The 27,538-nt window shown below is 38.1% G+C and overlaps 1 protein-coding gene across 1 annotated transcript; it reads right to left on the bottom strand.

Annotated features, from left to right (window-relative positions):
* On the bottom strand, nt 1–27,538 carry CARF (calcium responsive transcription factor). The gene is made up of 15 exons (XM_009899080.2): nt 27,317–27,538; nt 26,138–26,258; nt 23,836–23,965; nt 21,737–21,815; nt 17,969–18,158; nt 15,737–15,857; nt 14,704–14,847; nt 14,024–14,254; nt 13,506–13,668; nt 12,453–12,528; nt 8,884–9,014; nt 7,574–7,934; nt 5,333–6,010; nt 1,303–1,346; nt 1–86 (listed from the first exon to the last, which is right to left on the bottom strand). Exons 2-13 carry the CDS (start codon nt 26,256–26,258, stop codon nt 5,892–5,894), a joined length of 1,866 nt encoding a protein of 621 aa, XP_009897382.2. The 5' UTR covers nt 27,317–27,538; the 3' UTR covers nt 1–86; nt 1,303–1,346; nt 5,333–5,891.

The following is a 27,538-nucleotide window of genomic DNA, read 5'->3' as shown; positions in this document are numbered from 1 at the left end:
CTTCATAAGATCTTACACCTTCTTGATGGCCTCCATGTCCCTTGCAGGCTTGTACAACTTCTTGATGGGGCACGTAGAAAGAACAGCTTGACATAGACAAGAACACAAAGACAAATCATCAGTGTTTCTCAAGGGGTGCATTCAGGACTAGCACAATATTAGGATGGAATGAGGACACTAGGACTGAACTTCTCCCTCTCTCACCGACCTGCTAACACACACATACACACAATTGTGTTTCTGGCTCTCCTACTGCCATTTCATTGCCATATCCGATTGCATTTTAAACAGTATCTAGAGACAAAGACTACTCTATAAAGAGAAGCAGCAAGTCTCTGATCTTCCCTGGGGCCACAAAACTATCAATCTACATTTTAACAGTATTTTAGTGGTAGTTTATGATGTATTAACACTGTCCTGCTGTAGAAATCCAAGTACCTTAGAAAAATGTCCAAATGGCAGATCCAATAGTATGTAAGTTTTTGTTCCCTAGTGGCTTCATACTGAAGACTCTTATCAACTCTTATGAAAGCACTACGCTACAGACTTTCAGCCTCCCATAAGCCTTACCAATTTCTACTAGAAAAAAAGATCAGGACAAGCAAGGAACTTAATTTGCTTAGAACAGCATAGTCTTGTTTAAACAGGCAGACCATCATTAACAGAAGCCCAGTACGTACCAAACAACCAAGCTGCACTGCTGAGAGTGAAAAATGGTTGTAGTAAAAACACAGTTAATTGTAATAAAAACTGTATTAAAGAACTACATGCAAACAACTATATTCATGTCTCCCTTTTTTCTTTTTTTTTTTTTTTGCATAAAATCCCATGTGTATATGTCACTACAAACTACTAAGTCAATGTTTTCCATAATGAGTTTTTCCCTAGGCCTTTTGCAAGCATTCCTCTATTCAGCAAAGGCTAACAAAGTACTCATAATCATCCTATGCTGCTATTTTTCTGCACAGGGAAGACTCCTTAGGACAAGGACACTCAGTATTTGTCCAGGTAAAGTTTATCATGCTTTCAAAACCCTTTCTCTAGTCTAACAGGATGGGGTCCTAGATGACCAACACCCACTAATACTTTCTGTGATACAGTAGTGCTGTTTATCATCACTCCTTTGAAGACTCCAGAAAACACACCAAATCCCTTCAAAACATAAACATGTAATTTGTCACATGAATTAGAAATTGAATGAGAGAGTAAGGTGTAAGAGTTTACACTGGATAACCCACCCACATACACACTCCTGTCATGTGACATGATTTTTGCCTTCCTCTTTCTCCCCTGAGATCATACCTCAGTTGCTGCTGGTTGGGTAGACCTGCTGGGTAACTTCTGACCTAAAAAAATCAACACAGCCTGTTTTACACAATGCTTACTTTATTCATTAATGAGTACACTGTTGCTAGCGATAATCATTACCAAAGGAATAGGCTCTGAAGTTTATTCCTATGAAAGCTTTGTTCAGAAGGGAATGGCAGATGATGGAGAATAATCTCTGAACAGCAACTTTTCACAGTTAACATCCTCAGCTATATCACACTCTCTATCCCCAATGGAACAGAACCTTCCCACCTAATCCCACCTGAGAACACATCTGTTTGAATTGACATAAAGGAGCAAATTTGAAGTCTGCCAACAGACAAGTCAACACCCAGCTACTATCCATAGCCAGAATCAGGAATTCAAGTGATACTGGAGCAAACAGGCCAGTTTCTCCAAAGAAACTTTCTCCAAGAAAGCCCAAACTGCTAGCAGAAACTATCCTTTTCTTTTTGTTTTATCTTTTTTTTTCCCCTTCAGTTGCTGAGAATATGAGATGTGTCCTATAAAATGTGGCTGTCTGATACTCATCCAGGTAAGGATGATAAACCCCAAAACAAGCAAGAACAAAATGTATGCAATTAGAAGGACTTATGCAATAGACTTAGGATCCTGGGGAGACAGGAAGAAAAGCTGACACAAGCAAATCTCACCACTGTTCACTTGTGCTGCTTCAACAGTACAACAGTGAAACATTAAGAATCAGAGGACCTGAAGGCATGGGACTTGGGTGGAAGCTCTATTAAGTGCTGGGTGAATACTAAGCATGCTTGAGATACATAAGGCTGCAGTCAGAAGGATGAGAAGAGCAGCAAGTTAACTGACTGCTAATTTGGGCAGGAAAGGTATATTTTCCTTGTTAGCATGTAAAGGAAAAGGGCCTACACTCCTGTATTGAAGCTCCAAGAGAAGTCTCTTTATATTAGAAGACCAGAACAGGCATCTCAAGACTACAGAAAGCCTTAGTTACTCACCAAAACTCAAACAACATTGTTGGTTTTGAACAGGCTTCCCTTTTCTTCCACACCTTTAAATTCCTACCATGAACTCACCCTATCTACTAGTGGCAGAGATTCAGGAGCTGCACTGAATCTGTGGGTGAACTCACAACCCCCTTCCAGAGCCTCAGACCCCTCCATCCCACCCCACAGGACCCTTGCTTTTCACACATCTTCAGGACCCTCTTCCATCTGGTCTCCCTGGAGCTGTCCTACTTGTCCTCCTTCACCTCCAGAAATTACCACCCTGAGGTAACACTTGCATTTCTCCTCATGAGACCACATAACCACAACACAAGCCATTATTTTAAAAGTAGTTTACATTTCAATGGGAATATTACACATTAAGTTACTATATAAATGCGTATTTACACATACATATACAGACATTTGTCTCTAAATTTTGTACAAACTGCAACAATCTTTATAGCGCTGCCAGCCTCGAATGAGAGTTATGGATGTGTGCATTTTTATGTCCTCTCTATATTTTAGTAAAAACTTATTTTGCATGCACATACATAAGCACAGCCCTTTGAATAAAGCCAATGAATCACTGCTGTAAGTAACCAAAGAGGATAAATTGGGAGAATAATTTGTTCATTTACTGAACTTTGAAGCCTGCCATGATTTTTTTTCTAAACTAAATGCTTGGACATAGCCACAAGAAACATCAGGAAAATATCTACAATTCCAACACAAAGCAATTGCCAGTTACTTTGCACCAAGTATGAAGCTTTCTCTGAAAAATTAGCTTTGAGTATTCTATTCAAACAAATGTAATGGCACTGAAAATGGTATTTACTTGTGATTTTTTTCCTCATAGATATAAAATAGACTTTTCAGTAAAATTAAGGTGAACACTAACAAGCAAAGATATTAAGCTGAATATGGATACAGCTGATGAGCTTGTGTTCCTCCACTAGCAATATTCAGAAAACAAATTTAAGCACACTTTAAAGAGGAAAGGTTACACTCAAAAAACATCACAGCAATAAACTGGTATATGTATATGGAAGGCAAAGAACTGAAATTCTATTAAAATGAAGACAACTAAGAACAAAAACATATTGGCTAAAGCATTTCACATAAAATTTTGCTGTGGACAGAACTGCAACTCTCATTCCCCGGATTTTAAAAACAACTAATTCTTACTGCTTCTTTAAATTTCTCCCAACTTTTTCTTGCATTGTTTTCAGGGTACTGTGATAATCGGTGTAGATTACAAACTTCATTTCACAGCCTGAAATTCAAGATAGACTAAAACTATTTCCTCTAGCTGTAAGCACTGAATCAAAAATAGAAGTACCACCAGAAATATTGTTCAGGACAGGATGAGACTGCAGCTCATAGTGGGAAGAACTGTCACTGTTAAAAAAAATGATCAATTAATAAGGGAAGAACTGCTGGAATAGTAACTTCTCTTTCCTTAAGCTTCTACTCCAACTACAACTGGATGTTCTCTATGCACTTACATGATAAAAAGATGACTCTTATCATAAAAAAACTGTGATCCTGTTGGGAAATTCTAATTTAAGCTAATCTATAAAGATTAGTACTATATGAACTGCTTTAATAACATTCATCTCACAGAAGTTAAGCTATTTTAAGATAAGACTAAGATATTTACACATATATAGCACCTACCTAACACATACTGTGTAAAAGGCATTAGGAACCCAAGTTCAATGTGACACTTATTTAGATTTTAGTTTTAAATACTCAAAAGAAAAAAAAAATATTTTTAAGTGGCCACTATTTGGATGATATTTGTGAATGTCTTGAATGTTAATTTGAAAAACCTTACAACTTGAAAATGTTACTCTTTATGTTCCATGAGAGAAAATGGCCTCAAGTTGTGCCAGGAGAGGTTTAGGTTAGATATCAGGAAAAATTTCTTTACAGAAGCAGTGGTCAGGCATCGGAACAGGTGACTCATGGAGGTGCTAGTCACCATCCCTCAAGGTGTTCAAAAAACATGGATATGGTTTAATTGCCATGCTGGTGTTAGCTTGATGGCTGGACTCAAGAGATCTTTTCCAAGTGAAATAATTCCATGATTCTATAATAACATTCCTAACACTTTCCCCTCCACACAAACCAGCCAATCTTTTTCTTATTTGGGGGGATATTTTCTTGTGGTTTTGTTTGTTTAGTGTTTGTTTGGTTTGGTTTTTTCTTTTCCCCTTTAAATCTGAAAAAGAGAAAAATCCTTAGACTGCATTGTTCAGCATACAGAAAAAAAAATCCAATTTTATAATCAAGTTCTCAACGACTTAGCAGGAAGTTATAACTGCACTGCTGATATTGCTGCATACAAAATATTCTGAAGGAGTATTCAACTTCTGAAGCAATGTCATTATTTAAATTGATATCTGCTGGCACCAGTTTCATTTAATTTACTACTTTAAATGGATTCCAAGTTATTTGCAGGTGTATTTTTTTTTTCTGAAAGAAACATGTCTGTCACAGATTATGCAACTCAGTGCTTGTCATTCATTATTGTTTTGGCTTAACTATTACTAAAATAGATTTATTATATTTAGGCTTTTTAAGATTCCAGGTATTAACTTTAAGTAATACAGTATTACAGTTTTAGAAGCTGCCACTGCTGAAAAAGATAACTTTGTTTTCTGAATGTTATGACGACTTGCACATGTTGCTTGGGTTTATATTACTTGCTTTTTCTTGGGATTCTCTTTGCCAGTAATATATTCATAAGCCCTACAGCAGCAAATTAAATCATATTTATCTGAGCTGATAGTGTAAGTGCATAAAGTGAAAGGCAGATAAGCTGAAGTGGCAGAAGCCATCATCTTCTGTAAGACAAGACTCCTAAACTTACTTGTTATGACCAATACAGTACCACCACAAAGGCTGCATGAAGCAATGAACCTGCTTATAAAGCCAGAACGTAAGTTGACAGATGTCAAAGTTGAAAACATCCACTGCTACAATTCACATACTTTTCATTATCCTACAACTTTATGTTCACCTGGCAACCTCACCTTTCTCCTCTCCTTGATCTTCACACTATTAACATTATGATCAGGTCAAAGTTGCATTTTCTTAAGCATCCATGTCCTTCACTTTGAAATTTAGCATCTTGGACCTTCATTTTGTCACAAATCTGCATTGATACACTTCACTGCTGGATTCTGTGGTGCTGAAGATGGCAGATTCTGTGGTTTCTGTAGTGCCAGAACAGTTGAGGGTCTCAAAGGAAAAAATAAACCCAGCGTTGTGATCCATATTCTAAAGCTAAGGAATTAAAATGTGGAAGACCTTCAGAAATGTTGACCCAAACAGGCCATTTGGATAGCATCCAAATTACTCAAAACTTGAACTAGAAGAGAGAGGTGGTATTCCACAAGGCAAATGAATTGTCAAAAAGCCATAACAGTCATAAATCAAAACAGCTGTCTGTCAGAACTAGTGTGAAATATATCTAGTCTGAATGTCACAAAAGGATTTTAAAAGAATGGCATTACTTTGAGAGCACCAGCCTTTCCTTCCAAGACATTTTGAGTTCTCCATTTTGAAATAATCCTTCCAGGCTTCACAGATTTAAACAGGTGAGGAACTATGGCAATCACTCATTTTATCTGGCTCCGCACACAATGATTTTTCGCTTGGCTCTTGTTTAACTTGGCTCACACAGATAACACCCTCTGTATTTTCTTCAGCTTAAAAACAAAACAAAAATCATTGAAGTTTAAACTCCACTGACAATGCTTCAGCCCCAATAACAGTATGCATTTAAAAGAAAAATATTTCAGGAACTCAAAGCAAGGCATTTGTGAACTCAATTGTTGTGTAGTGTGATAGCCCGTCATGACTCACATTTAAAGCATGATTGGCCACTTCTCAAAGACTGAACATACATTTTCACCAGGAAATAGTTTATTCTTCAGTTAGCACTTGGATGAAGGCAAATCCAGAACAGGCAGGACTATTTTAACCAAGTGCACACATGTGACACATACAGGAGAGAAAAAAAAATACAGTCTTGAAGTACACACTGACTGAACTGCTAAGCTCAAGTATACGGTGTTTCCTTCAAGTAAAAAGGAATAATGTTTCAGAGCTTAAGACAAAGAACTTGTCTCTGGGGAAAAAAAAAAAAAGTATTTATTCATTTTATAGGCAACTCCTCCATACAACTTCAGAATGGAATCAATATTCTTACTATATTGATAATCTCACAATTTTCCAAATTCAGGATGGTGATGATAGACTGAGACCTCAAGCAGAAAAAAAAAGAGGGAATCCCAAAGGAACATTGAGTTTAGTCCTTGCTATTATATAGTTTTATATTTTACATTTTTTTGTGTAAAATTGTATTTCTTTAAAAATTCACTTACAACTTCCATCACTCAAAATTTTTGAGATGCCTCATCATCTAGATTGAACAAAGACATGAAACAACAAAATGGATGAGGTGCATTTGATAACCTCTCTGAAGTTCTTTTACTCTGAAAACAGTTTCTCAGGAGAATAGTAAAATTCAGCTATAAAAAAGAAAGCAACCAGTTATACAAACATTTAAGTACAGCAGGCATAAAATCTCTTAAATATAAAGCTTTTACAATACTGCCAAATACCCTAATATTACTTTAACATAGATGAATTTCAGTATATTTCTTCATGTGCCCTTTTATTTCTTCATGTAATCTTATATTTCCATCTTCAGGATATTACAAAATTTAGTACAAATGAAGTCTGGCTGACCTGCAAAAGTCATCAGGACATATGGAGAAAATTATTGCTATGGCATTACAAAGGTGCAGGCTATGATCTAGCACATCTTTACATAGATGTTCCTGCAAAACTATTTAATAGTCATCTTTTTAGAAGTCACGGATGATGTGCTCTTGTGCAACTTGATCTAGGCCAACCTGCTTTAAGCAAGGAGTTTGAACTAGATCTCCAGTGATCCCTTCCAACTCCCACCTTGCTGTGATTCTGTGATAATCTTACCTAAGGAATAGGAATTTTTTGGTAAAAATATCATGTTCATCAGATAACTTGGCAGTAGGTCAAAGGAAGTGATAAGCAGTTTAAGAAGTTATCTTTTTATGTCAAAAAGTAAGTTTTTGGGTTGGTGTAAAAACTAATTAGAATCAGCTAACAGAAGTTTATGTGGAGTTACTCATTATCAACACATTTCTCTCCTTTCTTCAAGAGACACAGAACAAAATCCACTCTATTTTATATATTTACACATTATTTGGAACACTGCAACTTACTGAGTTCTGTATGGCTGTTCACAATCTGTACTGGAATAGTCTGTGCATCTCCCAAGAAAATCTGATGGACTCCTTCTTCTAAGCTTCTGCAGTCATCTACCCCTCCAACTGTTACCAGCTGGCCCATGGTGACCAGACTCTGAGCAGAGCCAGGTGGAGTCCCAGAAGCAGAGGCAGCAGCACTATGCTGTGTTAGGCCAGCACTTGCTTGTAAACTGTGTCCCCGACTAAGTATTAGGGAATGGTTGGTTATTGCACTCCTTAGGGAATCCAGACTTGCAGGGCTGGGAGGGGAACTGCTATTTACAATAAGGGCTGTTGATCCATTTGTGGAGGTAAAAGTTGACTGAAGCTGTAATCCCTGTGAAAGATAAGGTAAAAGAACTAACATACCAGTATTTACAGCAGGAAGAATTTGCATTTAATGGTATGTTTTTTTTCAATGCTGGAACTGGATAGCTTCTGACTTCCTATACATCATCTCTTTCAAACAGACAATTAGAAAACAATTAGCACAATGCCATCTATCAGCAACTAGAAGACTACTGATGACCCTAAAGCTCTAATTTTGGATTAATATTCAGTTTCATACCATTCCCCAATACTGCCCATTCCACAAGAGGTAGGCACTAAAAGCTAAGCATACTGCTTTGAGAAAAAGAGTGTGAGGTGGAGCCAGGATGCCTTCAGAAACAGAAGGGAATAAGTACAACAGTGTCTTACTGCAGATGGTACTTCTAGGGAAGAGACCATGCATTTCATTTGGGTTCAGGAAGTAAGAAGATAGCTTTTCAAAGAAGTAGTTAGGGAAGAAGGCTAAAAGAGACATTTTTGGTTGGAGATAAACTCTAGAAGAAGCTCTTTCAGCACAACGTTCTTATTCCCACTCTTCAGCCTTTCAACCTCAGAGTTTACAGATCTGAGCTGGGAGCAGTTTTAAGGAGGATTTAAAAGGAATCATTAAGACTGACTTATCTCCCCTCAGTTCTGCAGAATTTCCATCAAAAAATGACTGGACCACATGGAAAATGAATAGGTGCTTGGTTTGAGATAGAAGCCCGCTACCTTCATCATTTTGGTTTTGCCTTCACAACAGACTCTAACTTCCAAGGGTTCAAGAGATGTCAGGGGGATCCTGTGTATGTTAAATGTGACATGCGAGACGGCAAACTAAACATTGACAGCTATTTCAAAGGCCGTGTTATCTAGCCATTGAGGGAGGTCATTAGCTGAGAGAGAACTTGCTGTTCTCAGCTTGCCTTCAGCATTTCCAGTACAGAATATTAGTTCTGTAAACAAGCTGACTGTACCTGAAGTTGTGCAAATATCTTGGGCTGAAGTGAAGACAGTGAAGAAAACAGCTGAGCTGTTTCTGGTAGCAAGGACTCCCCACTCTGGCTGGATTCTGCTTTGGTGATAGCTGACCTCCCTGCTGAGCTTCCTACAGTACCACAGAAAGGAAGCAGGCAATTATGACAAATTTATTCTTCCTGGTTTAAAGCTTTCCCTACAAACTGAACAACCCCCTTCCATCTCAGCATAGACATACATGTTGTTCTCTCTTCAGAAGAAGTTTGATGCTAAAGAAAAGAGGTTGGGTATGAGAAACTGACAATACTATAGGAAGGGTGTATCTGCTCATAGTAAAAAACGGGAGCACCAGTAAGCCCATGTTGGAGAGCTAAGTAATTGCAACCTATCCTGTGCTTAGAATTTCTTGTTATAACTTAGAAGTTGAAACACTTCTATAAAGGCAGGAATAAAATAATTTGACAATACATATACTTCAGCAAGGACTCAACAACAGACAGGCATCAAAAGAAACTGTTATCTTCCCAAATAAAAATCTACACAGGAAATCTTCTAAGTCACACCAGTTCCTTCTAAACATCTTTGGCAAATTAGGATGACTTCTATGCAATATCACACTAGAAGTTCACTTAATCTGGAGGCCCTTCAGCCTACAGGTTACATCAGATCCTCAGAACTCTTATAAAATGCACGAATGACAGACTTAATTTCCTGAAAACCTGTAAAAATTGAGGTTAACTCGTAGCAATTTCTGCAAGGAAATTTCCAATGGGATCATCCTGTTTCCTGTTTGAGCCACCCAGAACATTTTGGGTAAGATTTATCCAGACAATAGTAGACATTGCTTAGCCTCTTACTTCAGTTTCAGTCCTTTAACTGCAAAAGAAGAGCCTGCCCTGTGCATGGAAGTTAGCCTGCTGAATGGAAAAAAATTAAGAACACTCAATGGCAAAAAGCTTTCTAGCAGGAAACCATACAAAAGTTTTCAGCAGCCTAAGTGAGTGGAGATAAATCTTTCAACATCTATACTAATTTGCCAAGTGCAACTCTTTATCATAACTGACCATCGCATACAATCTATAAACCTCCTTGAATTCAACTACAAATATTTAGGCTCTTTTTAATGCTATATAGAGATCCTGTAAGCATATGTGAATATTCACATGTAGGAAGAGATGGTTATTTCCTTGGGGTGTATTCTACATCAACATGCTTAGGAATAAAGTTCCTTGGTTCAGCTCCTAACCTATGCACTCCTTATCACAGTATAACCATGCATGGGCATTCATTCAGTATGAACAGCAGAAATTAAAAGAAAAATAAACCAACCAGCCATCCCCAGGTGTTCATCTCACTTGTCATTATACTTCATTAAGACATAAAATAGAGCACACTTCAGTTGGATAGCTACAGTGATTGTTACAGCTAGCAAAGACAGAAAGCTATCACATGGAGATATGGAATTCTGCAAAACAAACAGCTGGCTTTAGCTCTGTTATTTTTTGATTTATTAAATGTAAACTTGTCCCCATTCAGCACAATTTGAAATGGAAAACCAAAACAATAAAATACAAACAGTAGTTTGAAAAGTCAGTGTTGCCTTCCCCTGCTGCTACTACTCCACATACACTAATGAGAATGGATTTTCTCAAAGTCACCCTCATTTTTTTTCCTTGGACTTGTAACACAATCATAAATGCGTGTGCCATGTGTAGAAACACATATCCCTATATTTAAGTGAAGACAAGTTATGCTAGAATAAAAAAAGCTGCTTGTATTCACCCCAAATTGGTGCACATGTGGAGAAAACTAAACAAATCCAATTCTTTAGCTTCCTTTAAAAATCAGTATGTCACTGGATGAATGCTTACACATTACATTTGATAGGCTACTCTGCCTTAGAAAATTATCTGTGAAAGGCAAAGAGAGCATTCAGACAGCTCACACCAAAAGTCATCTCTGCTGAGCTCTGTCACAGACGTTGAAGGCACAATTATCTTCAAAGGACAGAGTAATTTAATTTTAAATTTATCATCAGCCAGCATGATCCAGCAGGGCATCTCACCCTATGCGTAACTCTGTGGCTTTCACATAGATCTAGTTACAAACACTTTTATTTTAGTATACAGTTTGAAGTTGTAACAGGAACTAATTTTCAACAAAGGAAAAACAGTGTGATGACTGACTGTTTAAAAGTGAGGCTGATATTGCTTACCTAAGGTGGTCTCAGAAAGAGGAATGGACAAAGTTACACTAATGCTGTTTACCTTAAGATAGGAAGAAGTGTACTAAAATAACTACTTCCAGAGGAACTTTATCAGTGATGAGAGGTTGGAGATTCCCAAAACACCAGACTTGCATCCTTGAGAATTAACGTTGGTAAAGTTAGCAAAGTTCCCCAAATTGGTGTTCTGATGTTGAATTTACTTCACTGTAATATCATTATAATGTGAAAAACCACACCTTCTAGCTAGAGAAACCCCCTACCCAAGTAGACCCCCCCCTCACGCTTTGTGCATGCACAGTCCATTTAAAAGTAGCTGTATCTTTAAGATGAAGCAAGAAAGAAACTGACCACAGTGGCTAGTTAGTAGGCTAATACATTTTACTCTAGAAATATCCACCAGTGTGCCAGCTGTGTGGAATTATCCCTTAGCACTGTTTTTGTGCACAACTGGAATAAAAAAAAAATCTTGACTCTGTGTTGACTGACTTTTGCACATTGGTTAAAGAACCCAGATTTGGGACAATGGAAGCTGTATCTTCAAAAGAAACAGACCTTCAACCATGAATATATAAACCCCAAGTTTCTATAGAGGATAGAAGTTTAATACTGCTAGGTGGCTCAGCAATCACTGACAAGAGATGCTACTTTGGCTTCACACATTAGTGAGGAAGTTAAACCACAAAGAACTGAAGAAACTCACAGACTTGCTGCTACTGTGATGACACCTGTGCTTCTATTTCTATTCTAAGCATAAAGAAAAAATGGAAAACAGTGCCCCCAATTCTGACAAAAGATACAGTGTTTGTTATTCAGAGCCTGATCCTTGCAGTGGAAGTCATCAAGCCAATGACTTGATGAGAAAAGGAATCACAATATACATTTGAGTAATTTTTAGCAAGATGTTTAAGCGTGTGTGAAGCACAAACCATCAAGGAACTCCAGTACCCAGCTGGCTTCAGGGTACTGTGTGTTCTGACAGATGCAACTGCTCAGCAGGAATTTAATTCTCTGTACAGGTGTTATTACCACCTTCATCTGAGGTAAACTGCTTTTTCCACGTAACTATCCTGTTAAAATCTTCAGTTGCTTGAAGGTGCTGTGTAAAAGCCAAACTTACAATTTTCATACCTTTGCCAACCCCATCAAGACTACACATTTTTCCACACATGCAGTCAGATAGTTAAAAAGTAGCATGCCCAAATAGATACACCAAAATAATCCTTGAGTTTGGCTGAGTGATAGAACATGACAGCAACCTTTCAGGAAGGAAGCTGAAGTTCTGTGCCATAGCTAATAAAACAAACACATTTGGAGACAGCAAAGTTCTCAATGTAGTCCTACCATCTGAAGGTGGTGAGGCAAATGTAACAGTCACTGTTTCTGTGAGAACATTCTCACTGTCTGTGGTCCACTGCAGCTGAAAAGAAAAAGATCTCAGTTCTCAGAAAGGGTGCAAATTTGTCTGCTACAGGAACATGGGCTCAATACAAGATGTGTAGGAAAACAGTGTCTAAAGCAATGCCTTCTTTTTCTCTTTCAACTATGCATTTTGGGACCTCTTGGGTTAAAAACCAAAGTACTGTGAAAAGATTTTTTTAATATGCAGTATACCAGGTAGACTTAAGTCTGCTCATGACAGTGCTAGGACTTTAAAATAGAAAGCAGTCAAACTGTTTGGCTATCTCACAAGCATCTTTCACTCACCTGGACTCAAAGCAGTGTGGGGAGAGGGAAAAGGCTGATGACACAGTATGACTTAACAGTACAGTTTGTCAAAGCCCATTTTAAATCAGCAATTCCTTAGCAGTCAGCCTCATAACTGGGAGAATCAGGACCTGTGGGACTAGGGACTGTTATTACTCAATTGGTGGAAGAAAACTAAGGAACAATACATAAGAGTTACTGAGCATTCTGAAGTATCTATTTCATGCTCACATCAGTTGCTAGGAAGTGTATTAATATTTACATATTCAAAATATTATGCAAGTCCTAATTTAGACTCTGAGACATAAGTTATCCTCATTTTAAGATATGAAAAAGTAGCAGTAACTTCAAAACAATAAAAAAGCCATGAAAATAGATTGTCTGACACTTTGGAATTTTTCTACATCACATGGCTTCCAGTTCATGCAATCATCACAAAGTGCCGATATTGTATAAATTGTCAATTGACTGATAGTAATCTGAGCTGATTAGATAAATACAAATAAGGTCAGATGGTTTTATTCACGTTCAATACAATCTTTCTCAACTAAAGATTTCCCTGAAAATATTTCTGCTGGAAATACAAATTCATAGCAAATTTTGGGTGAAATACAGCTTTGTGGTAAAAAATAAAAATAAAATTTCCAATATTTCACTCCAAAAATCAGAAAGAAATAAAGGCAAACATACCGTTGCTGGAATACTTTCTGAGTTGTACACCATCTCACCATTCCTCAGGGACTTCTGTACTTCATGAATGTGGTTCTTGATGTCATTCACAGTGGGGAAGAAGGACAGGTTATGTCTTTCTGGCACTTCATCAGGCTTGAATAATTCTCTTTCCACATACTTTCTGTCATATGTTAAAGAACATCAAAATATGTGCATTTCAAATATATTGTGCTATTTCCCTGTGTTACAGACACCAGTACCTTCTCCCTCCCCTTGTCGCAACGACAAGAGCAAGCTAGAGTTATTTGTGCATCTGCTACAGAGTTTGAAACTACAAATCCCCACTTACTCAACTAACTTCAAGGGGGACAGAAGCTCTTAGTGGCTTTCTACAATGAAATGGAAAGAGAACACAAAAGTTGGAAAAATAATTCTTATGACATGTGGGAAATATATTCAGTAATGCATCAGCACAGTTATTCAAATGCAAAAGAAGATACAGCACCACAGACTGAGCATGCGAGACAGTTCTGTACCTTAGTTGCTTCCTTACTGCATAGACCTGCTCTATTCCTTGAGACACCAATTCCCGGATCTTTTCTGCCACTTGAGGATGGAGTCGGGAAGGCAGAGCACAGTTCTCACCTCTAACAACTTCCTCCTCCTCAGGAGGAGACACAGAAAAATGGGAGGGTGAAGAAGGGAGGCAGGAAGTTTTCATTTCATGATATTGGTGGGCTTTCTGAGTGGGTAACTGTACATACCACCTGGAGAGAAGGAAAGAGTTTCTACACACAATTCTCAAGCAGAGTTAAAAAAATTAGTCTCTTGGGGAACATTCTGACAATCACAAAAAACCTAGTCAGAGACACTTGAATTTTTACAGACTCTGAGCTAGAAGACACTGCCTTTCAGAGCTCATGATCCTCTCATGCTTTTCAGTGTAAACCAGATCAAAGCCCCAAATAACACAACTATTTCTATTACCTGCACAAAAATATCTGCTTAAATTCCACAACTTGGTACTTAATACATTTACCAAATTCACACTCCAGAGCCATCAAAGTCTAACCAACATGGTGGGATTTTTTGCTTTTGATATTAAGCTAGAGCCTTAATGAAGTGACTAAGTACTATGTAAATCAAAGCAAGGAAATTATTGCTCCTTTTTGCTTCATTTGTCAAGATAAAGGGGGGAAAAAAGTGGAAGTTTCACCTGAGGACACCTCCAGCATCTATCAAGTTCTTCTTCAGCATGTTGAATGCTTTCTCCTGCTCCATTCTTATGATTTTCTTGTCAATTTTAGGGTCAGTAGGAACCCTGTATTCCAGAAACTTTTGAACCTTTTTAATATAAATCCTTCCAAGGATGGGGATGAAAAATAAAAAAACAAAACAAACAAACAAAACAAACAATCTCCTTCAGTACACTTTGCCCTCTGGAGGGGGAAGGCAAATCCCCCACCTACTTCATCAGATATAATTATAGAAAAAGTTCAAGCAGCATGTTGCAGGGGGGCGAGGAGCCTCCAAGAGAACAGCAGAACTGACAAGGACACATCAACAGAGATGGATGCACTTCTGCTAGTCTTGAAGCCACTCGGCCAGAGTCATTTTGCACCTCAACAAACCCCTCAGTACAGTGAAAGCACAACTTCATTTCTGAACAGGCTTGAAGCCAGAACTTAGTATACCTAGCTGCAACTATCCAGGTGAACACACTCTTAGACCAATAAAAACTGGACAGGCATCCAAAGAATGATCAAGGACAAGGAAAAACACTCAACATTATTGTTAGATAATAAGAAAGTCCCCAGTGAAAAGGAAGAACTTTAACTCCTTCAGCAAATAGGACATCTGCTACATTAGGATGTCTGATTGATGTGAGTGCAATGAAAAGCCTGAAGGGAGAAAAAAAACCAAAAAACAAGATGGCAAAGTTTCAGGACCAAAAGTGGTCACTAAAGGATACCACAATAACTAACTAATGCCCAGGCAGAGAATGATTCCCACTTGTATTTCACATCGTGATGCACTGCTGCTTTGCAACCTATCAAATCTCAGCCTCATTCAGTTTAACAAGACAGCATTTCCTCCTTCCCTCTAAATGATTATCAACCTCAAGTTACAAAGAATACAAAGCTATGAGCTATGATGCCTATCAGCTACCAGCCTCAAACAGTGCTCTACTAACCTAGTCACAGACCAGGACTCTGAGTAGCTCTTTCTGGTTTATAGACAATTCTTACCTTGCTGGACAAGTGGCTTTGTAGAGACGGCCAGAGGAGTTATCTTGTTCAGCAGCTTTTTTGGAGTGGAACCCTTTCCTCCTTGGCCCATATTGGCACTCCATTACAATGGCTCTGCTTCCTGGGAACAGAAAGTAATGCACTTTACTTATCCAAACAACCATGTAAAACAGTATTTACAGAAAAGACTAGAGTCCTGAAACTGTCTGTAACTCTTCAGAAGGCAGAACACCTAAGTGTAGTTAGCACTGAAATACACAGGGGTGTAAGCCAGAGCAGTTCCACAGTTACGGCACTTCACAACACTCCTGCAACTTACGTGAAGGCAAAATACTGTATTCTGTGCTGCTACTGTATTCTGCCTCCTGTCTTAAATAAACACTTCAGACTATTATCCTGCAAATGCTTGCTTGCAAGTCTGATCTACCTTATCTGCTAACTAACCCTGTTCAGTGTGGCACACCCGCAGGCTTACATAAATTCAGCTTATCTAAAAAGTTGTAGCAAGTGTCTTCTGTCAGACCTCTAACACAAGTGGTAACAGGTGTAGCACTAAAATGGACAAGAAAGGAGCTTCTTCCAAATTTCTTCTGTGTCCATGTTTAGTTATTTTTTATTTATAATTCATATACTCCAGTATGCAGGCAAGAAGCTGCCCACAGCACAAGTGAGAACACCAAAAGCATTTAAGTATCACAGCAGTAACATAATCTATTTCATAAGATACCAAATGATTTACTGCTTTAGAATTAAAATGAAATTTAAAACATGCAACACAAATGAAAAAAGCCAGGACATTTAAAAGAATTATGTATAACAAACAGGTACTTTCTCTCTTTTTAAATAACAAATTTAAAGACAAAGCTCTAGGACTAAAAATACTTCAAGAGATTTAAACTAGTCCTCGCTAACATGAATCTCAAAAGAGGTTTTATGAGGCCCTCGTTTTACAAAAGTACGAACTATCCATAATTCTTACAATCAAGATTTGGATGATTCCTGCATGTTTTATGCTATAGGGAGCTACCCAGTTTCTCTGCATTTCTCCACAGCTGAAGCACAGCAGGGAAGCTGTTACGGAGTGATTCCACTTAGGCCAAACGGATATACCCCTAGAGAACACTTTTGTCCTGCACAGTCTAGAATTCAGTTACCTGGGATTTAAACTGTAGTTTAGTAAATCACATTTACAGATTCTGCTCTACAGGTGTAAAGGACTTTTAACAATGCTTTTCATAGAGGAGTTATAAGCTAAATAAAAAAGTATTGGAAAGGCAAGACATTCTAAATATACATAATGCCTGTTTGGAGGTCTGAGCAAAGCAAAAAGTATTACAGCTTAACTTGAGTCTCTATTAGTCTGCAACACTTTAAAGAAAATCTATGCATGTTTTTGTTCCAAACATCTTTCCATGAGACAACTCATTTACCAGGCAGACCTTATAGGAAGCTAAAAGACATCTCAGACATTTTGGGGAAAAAAATAGAAGCATAAGTATTTTTGGCTTTATTCTTAGCTTTCTTATACTTCACAATTTACAGCTGAAGCTTTGAAACTGATGCTAATGTTTCACTTTTTCAGTTACCTTCGGAATACAAAAAAAATTAAAATATTTAAAAATTACCCAAGCACACGACCTACTTCTCATTCATGATCTCTATGTAACAAATAAAATCTGTTCATTATATATCCAAATGAACTCAGTATTTCATGCATCATGAGCTAAATACATAATTACCAACATCCCAAGTCTGCACATTAATTTAAAAAAAAAAATCTTTCTGCTGAGGCTTTTTTTTCTTCTTTTCATATTTAGTTTCTTTAAAGGCTGCCATGTAAATAATTCATTGACTTAGAACAAACTCTTCCAAAGATCACCAAGTTAGTCAAGAATACTGGAACAAGTTCCTACCCTTTGAGAGCTTTCATGTCCTAACAGCACAGATCAGACCTCCACTTAAAGATCTCATCACAAGCATCTCCATCAAATGGTACTTAACTAACTTATTTCTAAAGAACAAAAGGAAATTATCACAATGACACATAAGTCTGTGGTTTCAGGGAAACAAGCTCCTTTAGCCTGTGTCAGAAAGGTGGCCCAAGCTGCTTTCTTTTTATGTTTGTGCCTTGACTTTATCAACACTAAAGAACACCTTAAAGATTCTTCTTTATGACCAGCTGATAACCAATTTGAAATTTTGAAAGTGGTTATTAAAACAAAAGTTAGTTACCTGCATTGACAAAGGGGATACCATCATATGGGACATACTGAGACTTCCACATCAACCGTGTGGCAGGTTTGGCTAGGCTTGGAGACTGCCGTGTCCCCCACACACTTTGTGTTTGCTGCTTGTGCAGGGTTAGAACGCTCTCTAATTCTGTCTCGCTCACACAATAGCCACGGTACGAGTCCCCAATTTTCTGCATGGAAAGGAGGTGAAATAATAGGATTATTCACCCATCTGTCTGCTGAACATTACCCAAAAAAAACAGAAGTAGTCAGGGACTCTGCATGCAAGGACACAGGCCCAGATTCTTGGTATTTTGTGGTTGTTTCCCCCCGCCCTCCGTTAGTATCCTCACAAATAGATTTACCATCAGATCTAACACTAGAGTAGTCCCCACTGAGGTCAGGAGTTTGCCTGCACTCGAAGATCCTAAGTGCACCAAGAAGCTCTGAAAAGATTACAGTTACTGCCAACTTTGATTTCCACAGGACAATTTTACTCCCTGTTGTTTCCCCCAACACACACTTCAGTTGCAGTCAGGTCCTACATCTCAGCAAACTCATTCACTTAACTCCCACAGAGTATCTCTGAAGCATGAAAAGTTGCCTGTGCATCTACTTCAACACACTCATGCTGCACTCAGCTGGAGCAGAATACACCTGTTTCTACCATCTCAAAACTGTCACACTAACATTGAATTCAATGTCTCATGTAATCTTCCTCCCAATCTTCAGGGCACTCTTGATACTCAACATTACACAGATACATAAAATAACAGATTTGCCATGTGCAAACTGGTGATTGGCTTCGATGAACTCTGCTAACCTCTGGGCAACTCCAGAAAAACTGCATCTAATCTGACTTAAAAGGGGGGGCGGCGGGGGGAGAGAAACACAAACCCCAACAAAAGGCTGCCAACAAACCCAAAATAACAACACCCAAACAACAAAAAATCCACACACCCCCAAAACACCCAAACAACAACAAAAAAACACCAAAGCAAAGCAACAACAAAAAAAGGCCCCCCCAAATCCAACAAAACCTCTGCCAAAACCAAACCATAAACAACTGGCTGGCTTTGCAACATCCTCTGTGACAGCTCTTCAGCTGCTCAGTCATCACAGCTGATTCAGTGATGGTTTACCAGGGTCAGGCAGCAAGCAGTGAAAGCACTAGGACAAAGAAGAGCTTTCTATCCTAATTTGGATACCATTTTTGCTTCTCCTCATAGGCAGCCAAGGATTAGGTTGAGCAAGCAGCTGGAAGTAACACCCAGAGTAGTTTGCCAGCTCAGTTTTACACCACATCTGAGAGGGAAATGCGTGGTGAACCAGTACTACAATCTGATGAATCTGTTTTGCCACCTTAATGACAGAGCAGCCAAATGTTTAAATACTACTGATACCAAAAGCAGCAACAGTGTCTCTCCAACATTCTTATCACACAAATGCTTTAGTGACACCTGCAGAAAACCTGCATCATAGTCACCAAAGAAAAACAAAATGTCTGTGGTCAGCATGACCTAAAGTCACAAAGAATAAATGAACACCTTGTGAATGGACTGGGCCAGCACAGTGTTACTGCTAGCACAAGCCCAAAAGCAGAGGGTTATGCATATACCAGCCCAATATGTCCTTCTGAGATACCAGCTGCTTACACTTCAGCAGCTGCAAGCACACTGTTCCTGCAGTTAAGGAAGTCTACACAGGCTGCACTCATACAGCAGTGCTGAGGAATAGAAGTTGGCAATTGTTTAGCCAGAGACTGTAAGTAACATTTTTGTCCAAAACTTGATCTGAAACATCCATGAGAAGAAAAGCAGCCCAAGAAATGCCAGAGGTAACTTTTTTACAGAAACATGGGATGCGTCCTTTCACAAGAGGGATTACAATACCACTCCACACGGAGAACATGGCATGACCAACATTTTTCTTTACATACCTTATCACTACAAATAGGTCACTGACCTCATTTCCAGGGATATAAGACAACTGTTGTGGCAGAAAAGTAGCGATAAAAGTTAACACACTGTCTCCTATTCTGCTCTGTGTTTGCCCACAGTACTAACTGCTAAAGGAGTCATTGCCATTTAGAGTTCGGTCTTGGTCAGCCCCCTGGGACATATGGCTGGCATCATGTACCCAGGCTATGCCACAGCTTCATCTGCTGGCACCTTCTGTGAAATTCACACACACTGCTTAAAGACTGTTCCTGTTCTAGGAAGGACTGAAAGAGTGGAATTGTGAGTGGCCATATTTATCTGTACCTCTACAGGATCTCCAAATTCCAGTTGGACCCTTCAATATTGTTACTAGTGACAAAACATTCTGCAAGACAGTTACGCCAGAAAGATGACACCTTAAAATCCCATTGTCTGTAGTCTGTGCCCAGGAAACAGCACATGCGTCCTACAGCCTCCAATGGATCTATGCCATGTAATTGACAAACACAGCAAAGCAACTCTGCTGATAGCACAAAAGGAGGAAGAGAATTTATTTGTACTACTCCTCCTTGAGTGGGCTGATTCTGCAGGAAGAATAGCAATAAGATATTTCTTTTTTTTTAAAGAACAGGTTAGATTACTGCATGCAGGCAATAGTTCTGCTGAACACTAGAAACAGACATTTATATCTTCAGAACACATTCAGACAGTATTTTTAGTTTCCTTCTCTTAAAAAATAAATACTCTTTTATAAATGCTGCTGCTGTGAATTTTTAACACAGCAGGTAAACTTTCTTGTAACAGACTCAGATAGTGCAAGTAGACCATACTACAAGTCCTCCTATAAAAATGAAACCAGTACAAACTTACTTATATAAGGTACACTGATGTGAAGACAGGAATGTATGTGCCACATTATGCCAAAAATCACAGAAATACAGGTTATATTATACTGAACTTTAAGAACTAACTGACCATTTAATTAAATAATTTTCTTAATGTTTAAGTGGTTATAGTAGTGTACAGGGCCTCTTGTGTAAAATGGAAGGCACATGACAATGAGGAGTAGGTTAATATATTTAGTAATTTTAAAAGTGTGTCTAAGTGGATATAGAAAGAAATTAAATCTCTAAGTCCCTGCAACTGGAATCTCCAATTAGCAGCGACAAGACCAGTAGGAAAAAAAACTCAAATAGCAGGGATATCTGAAGAGGTGAACATGTTAGGGACTGCAAGTTCTCCTTTATAAAAGTATTAAGATAAAATAAATATCTATTAGGAAGAGTGTGGTAGCAGGAGGAAGGGGTAGATGAACTCTCAAGAATCCTCCCATCTCCCCTTCCTTTTAAGTGATTTATGATGCATTCTAGCTGTTGATATCATGTCAGTCATCAGGAGAGTTCTGCAGTCATCCAATGACACGCAGACAAAGAGAGCATTCTGTTTAGGTCAAAAGCCATCACAGAGAAGAGCACTTTTCAACAAAAGAGAAGGCAGTACTGGTAATAATACCAAACAAAACAAAAAAATATTCTAAGAGAGTACCTAAAACAGAAATCCCTAGTACAGCACTGACGTTAAGGTGCTCCGGTAAGTGCCACGCTTGACCCTGATGAGCCACATGGATTTTGATTTCTAAGTGACAACAGAAACTAGTATGAACAGTTGCAGACTTCGGCCATATAAAAGCAACTTTATTTTTTAATTAATTAATACCAGGAAGTTTGAACACACCTTCTACAACTACAAATGTTATTCCTTTCACGGAATAGAATCAATATTTTGGATCCAGCTGATAAAACATTAAATCAGAATTCTTTGCAGCCCACCTCACAGTTCCTGAGACAGCGTGCCCAAGCAGGTGTATTTGGTGGCAATGGAGGGATGGGAAAGTGATCTTCTGTTACCCTGGAAGAAGAAAGAAAAAAGGTTTTTTAAATTAAAAAAAGTAAAAATCCACACAGACAGCCAGGAAAGCAATAATTTAGTCCAAATACATGGAATGAGTGCATTATGCACAACCCTAGAGTAAATGGTAGTACAACAGATATTGAATCAACTTCCCCTGAAAAAAAGGGCTTGTTTCCTCCATATTCTATTTCATTGATAAAATAATTCACATAAAACTTATTTTAAAAATCCCACTACTTTCTACATCTAAGAAGACCTCTGAACATTCAAATATTCTCATCATTGCAACAGACAAAACATAGACCAACTGATCGTCTTGATAATTTTCTTACACAGCCAGATGGTGGAATGATAAAGACTACAACCAAAATCAAACACTTTTAAAATGCTGCACAGTTTATTTTAAATTACTGAGAACAAGCACCAGTAACTCTTAAATATCTAGTTTCTCCATTCCCTAAATCCTGCAGAAGAAAAAATGATTAGTCAATGTTTGTTATTCCAGAACTCAAGTGCATCACCTCCTAGCCATGCAAATACATCTCCTTTACAGGACTATTTTTCTAATATGTGAAAAGTGTGTTCACAAAATCAATTCACAAAGTTTTTCTTTATTTTAAATGTTTCTTGAATATATGTAATTTGTGCTGTAGACTAATCTCTTACATCTCAATTTCAAAGGAGCATAAACCAACGCAAAGCTAGTCCTGCAATGAACAGAACTAATGCTACCTTTGGTGGTTTTCTTTTGTTACTGTTTTGTTTCTTTGTTTTTTCTGCTGCTGTTTTGGTTTGTTGGTTTGGTTTTATGGTGGGTTGAAAATTGCCCCCCAACATTTGCCAGACCAGCTCAGTTGGAAGCAAATGAAAGCTGGATTTACAAGCAAAACTAGAATCTACAATGGAATGCAACGAATATGTACGAAATATACAGTATCTACGATATTTACTATTAATAAACAGAACAAAGACCACCCTGGTCAAAGACCAGGGGAATAGAATAGCTTCTCCCTCCCTGCCCCCCCTTACCCTCCTGTACATAAAAAGGACAAGAGAAAGGAGAAAAGAGATGTTAGACTTAGCCAAAACAAGTCAGCCAAGGTCAAGCAGGAGCGAGTTAGCATCTCTCCCAGAGCGAAGAAACGAGAAGAGAAGAAATTGTTTACATTACTAGCCTAAGTCCATTATCTTTCCAAAGGGATTGTTTAGAACTATCATTATTTTCCTTTTTACACCCAATAGTGATTTATTTACATTTTACTACTTTCTCTTCAAGAACTGAAAATTTTTGAAGGCACAGCCTAAAACTATAACATTGTTTTTAAGCAAAAGAGAATCCCAGAGTATTCAATAATTAAAATAGTCACTTAATGTGGAGACAGAATCATGTGGGTATAATGAGAAGAAACCTAACTATCTTAACTTTAGGAACTTTGCTAACCAATCTGCTTGTCTACATGTTCCACTGAAACACACCACTAGCAGCTACTTTCTCATATTTTATCAAAGGAAGTTGAAGACAGAGAACAAAGATTAGGTTCTCCCTGTTACTGCAACCTATTGAAATCTTTGTCTAAAAAATTAATCTCTATAAACAACTCTTCTTGTAGAAGGATGGTTTATATAGGTTTTAATAAATTCATACAAGAAATTCTCCCCCTCAACCTTCAGCTTTCCCTGCAGTTCCTTTGCTGGCTCACTTTCAACTCTTGGTTGGCAGCATGAGTTTCCCTTTGGAGTAATTTCAGTAATTTGCACTGTGCTACTTTAAATACTCACCTATATTTCTGGTCAGAATAGATCAAACTATCTTTGTAATACAAGTACCTTAATTGCTTTTTCCACTGCTCTGACACATACAAGGGTTGCCTGCAAGCACGTAATTCACTAACACTAAAGGTTCATAACTCCATTCTATGGTAATTTTGTGATAAACACTGCAAAGCAAAGTGCAAGAAAAAAGGCAATATTAGCAGTGGATCAAAGTGATTGTTCATCCTTTTAACTCCTGACCTACCTGGTGGTTGTTTTTTTCGATATGGTGAGAGATGCCTGTGGATGCAGAATGTAACTGCTTGCACTGTCTGCTATAGCAGCCACTGCCACAGTCTGCAAGTTCCCATCAACACACTTCTCTTCCGAAACATCTTTGCAAAAATAAAACATCCTCCTGGTTAATAATTGAACTCAGAATGGGGAAATGACAAGCTATGAATAAGCTCTCTGTGTTGGAAAAGCAAGTATTTTGACATATGAAATAAGATTGCTAGACCATAAAGTAATTTAATAGTTGTGAATTAAGACTCAAACTCTAGGCACCCACATGAAGATACACTTGGCTAAGATTGTTTGTACTCAAGGACTTTGGTAATCGTACTACTGCTAATGAGTCCTTCCACAACAAATTACTCTGCTTTACATTTCCACAGATCCTTACAGGACTGCACAACTATTTATTTCAACTGAACAAACACACTAGTTGTTGCTTTTAAAATAAGAAAAAAAAAGAGATTACAATATTGCTTTGGAATTCAGAAAAGAACATCTAAACCTTGCACTTGACTCTGTTAGAAAAATATCTTGGCCTTTCTTTGTAACAGAGAGAAAACCACAAGTCAAAAAATACTGTTTATTGAAGCCTGTGTGTGGATACTTAAACAAAAATGTAATGGAAATCTGAAAGCAGGCATTTCATTCTTGGGTCTCAAAATAAAAATAACCAGGGAGCTCCCTTTAGATGTGAGATTTTTGCCCTTCCATTATGAAAGCTTCTTTTCCCCATCCTGAGAAAGCAATAAGCTATTGACTCAGTACATAAATCACTCCATCAGAAAGCTTGTAACAGAGTATTTTTAAGTGTGCACCTTAGAGTAACACCACTCTTGCTCAAAGCTTGGAGCACTGGTACCTTGTACACAGACATATCCTTAAGACACTAGAGTCTACTCTGAAGCCTGTGCAATTTCATGCATTGCCATCATGTACAAGTAAGTGAAACTCAAGGGCTGGCAATCCATTCTTCTCCTTTAATCTTCATAGTAACCCAATGACAAGTTTTCCTATCTTTTAATTAGCTACAAAGCCTTTCATACAGTAAATACCTAGGAAAAAAAGTCAAAAGAACAAAACAAAACACAAAACCCCTGTAGCTCTGTTGTGCTACGTGCATTCAAATACTGTGAAACTCAGCTATTTGCAAAATGGGAGCCCCATGTGGGATGAAAAAGGAGAATACAAAAAGACTACTTGGTATTGAAACATTTACTGCTTAAAAAAAGTAGCAGCAATTCTTTTGTAACTAAAGACCAACCTAGCATCAGGTAAGACCACACTGTAACCAGAGTGGGTTTACCCCTCAAGTGCAGCTGGAGAGAGAGAGAGAAAGAGCAGCATTAGGGTAGGAGCAAGTTTCTCAATACAAGATAATGAAACCACATTCCAACTATCAGCAAAAAGGGATGGATCATGACTTGACACCCAGCTCTTTTTTCTATCTGCATATTATCAGGATTCATCTTACCTTTGAGCTTTCATATTTAACTAGCACTTAGATTTTGGTAATTTTCAACAGAAAATGCTAAAAGAGTTTAAAAACCTTGTAGAGTTTAACAAAATGTGACAACCCAGTTCCCAGATTTATTCTGTGAATGCAAACTAACACACAGCATTTTGCCACCCATCAAGACTTGAAGATAAATTATCAATGCTTTCAGATTTCCACCTGTCCCTTTTCTAGAGAAAAGATTAAAATTTCCACTTCTATTTGTACATTTCACCACACACTTAGAATGTCACAAATTAAGACACTGAGGGTGAGTTGCATCTCATTTACTTCACTAGGAAATTAATTTCTACCTAGGTACTTCACTCCTGGCTTCACAGAAGATGCATTGTCACCACAATCTCTGGAACAGACCACATGAACATTAACTTTTCTCTCTGCATTACATGAATTAACAACTTGACTGAAAATGAAGGAAACACTGAAAATTTGAAGCTGATAGTACAGCTGTCTGACTCTGCACAAATACCCCTATTAATGGTAAGGCAAGCAGAAGCTTTGTGCTTGATATCTTAATCTACCTGTCACATACCTAAACTGACCATAATATTTCTTATTTCATGAGGCTTTTGTCAAACGGAAAATGTGGCATGTGGAGTGCCAGATTCATAATCAGGAAGCAGATTCAGTATGTATTTTTGTCTTACAACTGACAAAGGATAAGCAGTATGTATGAACAAGGTGCTTAAAGAGAGATCATGCAGGATTTGCCCAGTCACAGGAACACACATCCTCAAGTCCCACAGGTTAAACTCACCCTGTGAGCTGGTCACATCCAGAAGCTGACCTTGAGGAATAATCATTTGGGCCACTCCTGGCTGGGCAGAAGGAATGACATGCAGCACCTGCCCATTTTCTGACTGGCTGGCAACAATCATCTGTAAGGGAATCACACAGAAGCACAAATGGCACTAGTTTGTGTGGTGAGCATCATGCAGCACAACTAGGTTTCCTTATTACCAGAATGGCAAATATTTTGGTTGGAAATAAGGAGATTGCCTATTTACTATCAATTTCTTAAAATTACTTCTTTTCTTTTAAAACAGTCCCTTAACTGATAAAAGGAGAGAAAACCCTACAGGAGTCTACAATAAATTACACATTAATTTGAAATTTACAAGACTATTATCACAGCTATCAAAAACCTGGAAGCCATTCACAGTTGAATTCACTGTGACTAATAGAATTAATCAGAGCACAGAAAAAATTTGACTTTTGCTCCCAAGAAACTGACCTCCGTGGGCAGCGTTTTATGCAAAAACAGAGAAGAAAAAAAATACAAAACCAAAAAAACCTGAAATTCTGACAACTTAACTCCTTATAATTTTCTCCACAATTACTACAGACTTGTACCAAATAACGTTATAAAACCTACAGAACAATATAAAATATTATCTTGTTTATGATTTATTACACTTCAAATGGGTGAAATATTTTCAGTGCCAGTGCAACACATGCCAACTAAATCCTCTAGATGAGAGAGTTACTTTTTTATAAAATAAGTGTTAAGACTTAAAAAGCAATGTTTTAAGTAAATTAATTGGGGAGGAGGAGTGCTGTAATGGATTAGCTTATTGCAAATGTTCCAATCCCTGAAAAAAAGCCACAGAGATACTTCTCTAGAGAATACAGAGAAAGTAGTGGTGGTAGAAGTATGAGATATCATCACACAATGATATCCATCCACACTTGACAATGACAAAAGATATAAGTTGTTGTTTAATAAAATTAGTAATGGCTGAAGACAGGATTTACCTACCTGAGGAAGGGCAACAGAAGTATTAACTGAATCACTGAAAAGTTCCACCTTGTTGCTAGAGATAAAGTCTGGATCAGCTGTTGTTACAAGAAACAAGTCCCATGTAATAGAGCTCTTTCACAGAGTTCCTTCCAACATCTGTAGGTATCCAACCGGCCCTGTTTCAGACACACTCACCACTGGTGCACTGGGCCCTCCTACAGGCTGCAGCTCATAGAGAGGCCACCCAGTCTGGTCTACCAAGTGGAACTCCTCTGCAGACTGAGGATGCGGCTGGGGCAGCTGGGTGGGTGCTGCTGCTGATGGAGAACTGCCTGAGAGGTGTCCTGCAGTGGGCAAAGCTGCAAGAGAGTCACTCTGTCCAAGCAATGGATCCCTGGAATCTATGCAGATTAGATG

The sequence above is a fragment of the Dryobates pubescens genome, chromosome 2 (genome assembly GCF_014839835.1).
Source record: "Dryobates pubescens isolate bDryPub1 chromosome 2, bDryPub1.pri, whole genome shotgun sequence".
In the NCBI taxonomy this organism is placed as follows: domain Eukaryota; kingdom Metazoa; phylum Chordata; class Aves; order Piciformes; family Picidae; genus Dryobates; species Dryobates pubescens.
This window is presented reverse-complemented; position numbering and strand designations above follow the sequence as displayed.